Raw genomic sequence first — 2730 nt, 5'->3', positions numbered from 1 at the left:
TCTCACCACCCCCCTCAGCCACCTCCTCCTCCCAGATCCCATCTCAGTCAATACCACCACCCCGCTGCCTTCTGAGCCCCGCCCCTCAGCGCCACGCCCCCGCTGCCCCCCAGTTGACTTTTCTGCCTCCAGTACCTCACCCACCTGTCTGCCATGCGGCACCCAACAGGCTCTTTCTAGAATATACATTGTCACTCCTGTTTCCCCTGGGGGTCTCGCCTCCTTTTCACTCTCCTGTTTTCCACTCCCGCTCATTCTCTCAACCACACTCTTTCACAAGCCCGTCACCCAAATTCCAGTCTTTCATTCTCCTTGCCTCTGCTCTCACTGCTTCCTCTCTGCTCTGCCCCTCCTTGCCTCTCTGGGCAGAGCTCCTCACCTGCTCCAGCCAAAGCCCTCTCCCAGACAAAGCCCTGGTTCTGCTGCTGTCATCACGAAGCTGCGCTAACCAAATGCATCCCCCGTCATTCTCCCATTCGCTCAGACTTCCCTCCACTGGCCATTTCTACCCAAGGGGCCAGAGTTTCATGGTCCACTCACAGCTCTCCACTTCGTATCTCCCTCCCCACACCACAAACTTCTAGAAATTGCGACCTTGGCTCCCAGTGCTGCTAGTGTTTCCTACGAACCCGCAAACCCTCGTTGACCAGCAAAAGAGGACCAAGCCAAGTCCCCTCCCTGAGCCATGCAGGCATCAATACACAAGCTGCAGATCGGAAAGGTCTGTGCTTCCGTGAAAAGCCTGGCTACCTCTTGGTGCCAGGCAGTCTGGGGAGATGAGATCCACATAGCTCTTGCGGTTCAGGACAGGCAGCAGCTGGGAGATCAGGAGAACATTCTTGAATGTCCCATCCTGCAGGCTGGCCAACAGACCAGCCCTCGTCTTCTGGCATGCTGTACTCAACTGGACGCCGGGCAGCGGGGACGTCATCAGAAACTGTGACGGAGAGGGGAGAGGACAGCAGGTGGGTCAGAGCAGGGAGGCGCCAGGTCTTCCAGCCCTTGACCCGTCACCCCCAACCAGCCACCAGGGTAAGCCACAGCCCCAGGGTCCACTCCCACCTGCAGTGCCAGAGGGGTGCTGTACACATTCCCAAAGTGGCCCTCTCCGGTCTGGGCCTGCAGGATCTTTTCTCTCGCTGTCCTGATGGCCAGGGCCATCCGGTTCCTCTGATCTGGGTTGAGATTGGAACGCTGCAGACAGGTGAAGGCCAAGCCTGCCATGGCCATGGTGTCTGCGGGGGATAAGACAGGGTTGGCTGAGAGCCAAGCAGAGCCTGGGGACCGAGAGTTTGGAGGAGGCCTTGAAGAAGGGGCGACATGATCAGATCAGCATCTTAGAAAGCTTCTGCCAGCTACGGGGACAACTCAGCCCAGTTTGCTCAGGACTCCCCTACTTAGGGCAGTGGCAGTCCAATGGCCCAGGAAATCTCCTGGGCCCACAAACCAGCATGGACACCAGACCCTGCAACTAGGGTGTTAGAAGTTATGGAGAGAAACTGGAGGAGGAAGGCCCAAGAGGACCTTGTTTTACACCCTCTCCCCAAACCTGCCTGCACTTTGCAATCACCAGGGACGTTTTAGACAATTCAAAGCCAGGTCTATCCCTGGTGGTCTGGTTTAATAGACCCCAGGGTTTTAAAGCCCCAAGTCTCCCAGCCCCTGGCCCACGATGACTTATCATGTCCCAATAGTTTTGTTTTATAAGTTTCTGAAGCAGAATAAGCTCCCTGCTGGCAGGGGCCCTCCGCCCTCTCTCTGAACACTTCCCTCTAGCCCCCATCCTCTCTGCCCTATGACCTATGATTCACAGAACCCCGAACCCCGGAGCCAGAAGAAACCTTGAACTACAAGGACAAGAACAGAGCACTCAGGCCCTCCCTGGTGGTGCAGCGGGTTGAGGCGCAGCACCATGAACCTGGCCACAGCCACTCTGGTCCCTGGCCAGGGGGTGACCCACGGGGCGCGGCAGACCTCTCCTGTCCCACCCGCTGCTCCACTCAGCAGTGTGCTTCATCGATCTGCCTGTTCTGCTCCCTGCTTTGCCTCTGGTGAATCCTCTCACTATCCGTGCACCTCCAGCCTGTACCCCAGTTCTGGATAAATAAATAAACCTTAAAGGAAAAAACAAAAACAGGGCACTGGAGGGCCTAAGCCACATAGTGAGGAAGCAGCTCCAGAAACCACATCTCAGGCTGCCCAGCTGTAAGATCACGGCCAGATCATTCTGCAGGCGAGCACTGTGCCAGGATCTTTATTTATAAGGCAGCCTTTCTAGATGTGGCCTGGATGTTTGTTTTTTTTTTAAATAGTTTATTTTTACATCATTTTGTGCCTTTTTCCATCTCAGTTGTATTCCCTGTGGGCTTCCCATCAGCAAATCACCCGTGTGCCATCACCATAGTCCAGTGCATTTCCCTCCCCCCATGTTTTTGATCCCATCCCCCACTCTACCCCATAAAATATCTCTGGTATATAGCAGTTCGTTATTATTTTCTCTCCTGGTCCGTTATACTCCTGCTATGAGTGAAACCAGGCCTGGATGTTATTTTACAGGAGAATGAACCAGAAGGCTGAGTGACTTGCCTAGTGTCCTATAGAGACCTAGCAGAGTGGGGTCCAGATTGCGGCCTGGCTCCAGGACTGGATCCAGTCGCTGCCCCACACAGCCCTCACCATGGGCCCTTCAGGGCCCGGATAAGGAGCTGCCCCACACAGCCCTCACCATGG

General features: G+C 55.4%; 1 protein-coding gene across 2 annotated transcripts in view; it reads right to left on the bottom strand.

Moving 5' to 3' along the window:
• The window catches only part of TCN2 (transcobalamin II), a 13038-nt gene that overhangs the window by 5253 nt on the left and 5055 nt on the right, over positions 1-2730 (bottom strand). For both annotated transcript variants that reach the window (XM_012730798.1, XM_004690675.2), the window contains exons 5-6: positions 1063-1235; positions 751-937 (exon numbers count right to left, since the gene is read on the bottom strand). In XM_012730798.1, the coding sequence (XP_012586252.1) occupies positions 751-937; positions 1063-1235 (360 nt within the window). The remainder of the gene's footprint in view (positions 1-750; positions 938-1062; positions 1236-2730) is intronic.

This window comes from Condylura cristata, unplaced genomic scaffold (genome assembly GCF_000260355.1).
Source record: "Condylura cristata isolate star-nosed mole 26May11 unplaced genomic scaffold, ConCri1.0 scaffold00029, whole genome shotgun sequence".
In the NCBI taxonomy this organism is placed as follows: Eukaryota; Metazoa; Chordata; class Mammalia; order Eulipotyphla; family Talpidae; genus Condylura; species Condylura cristata.
This window is presented reverse-complemented; position numbering and strand designations above follow the sequence as displayed.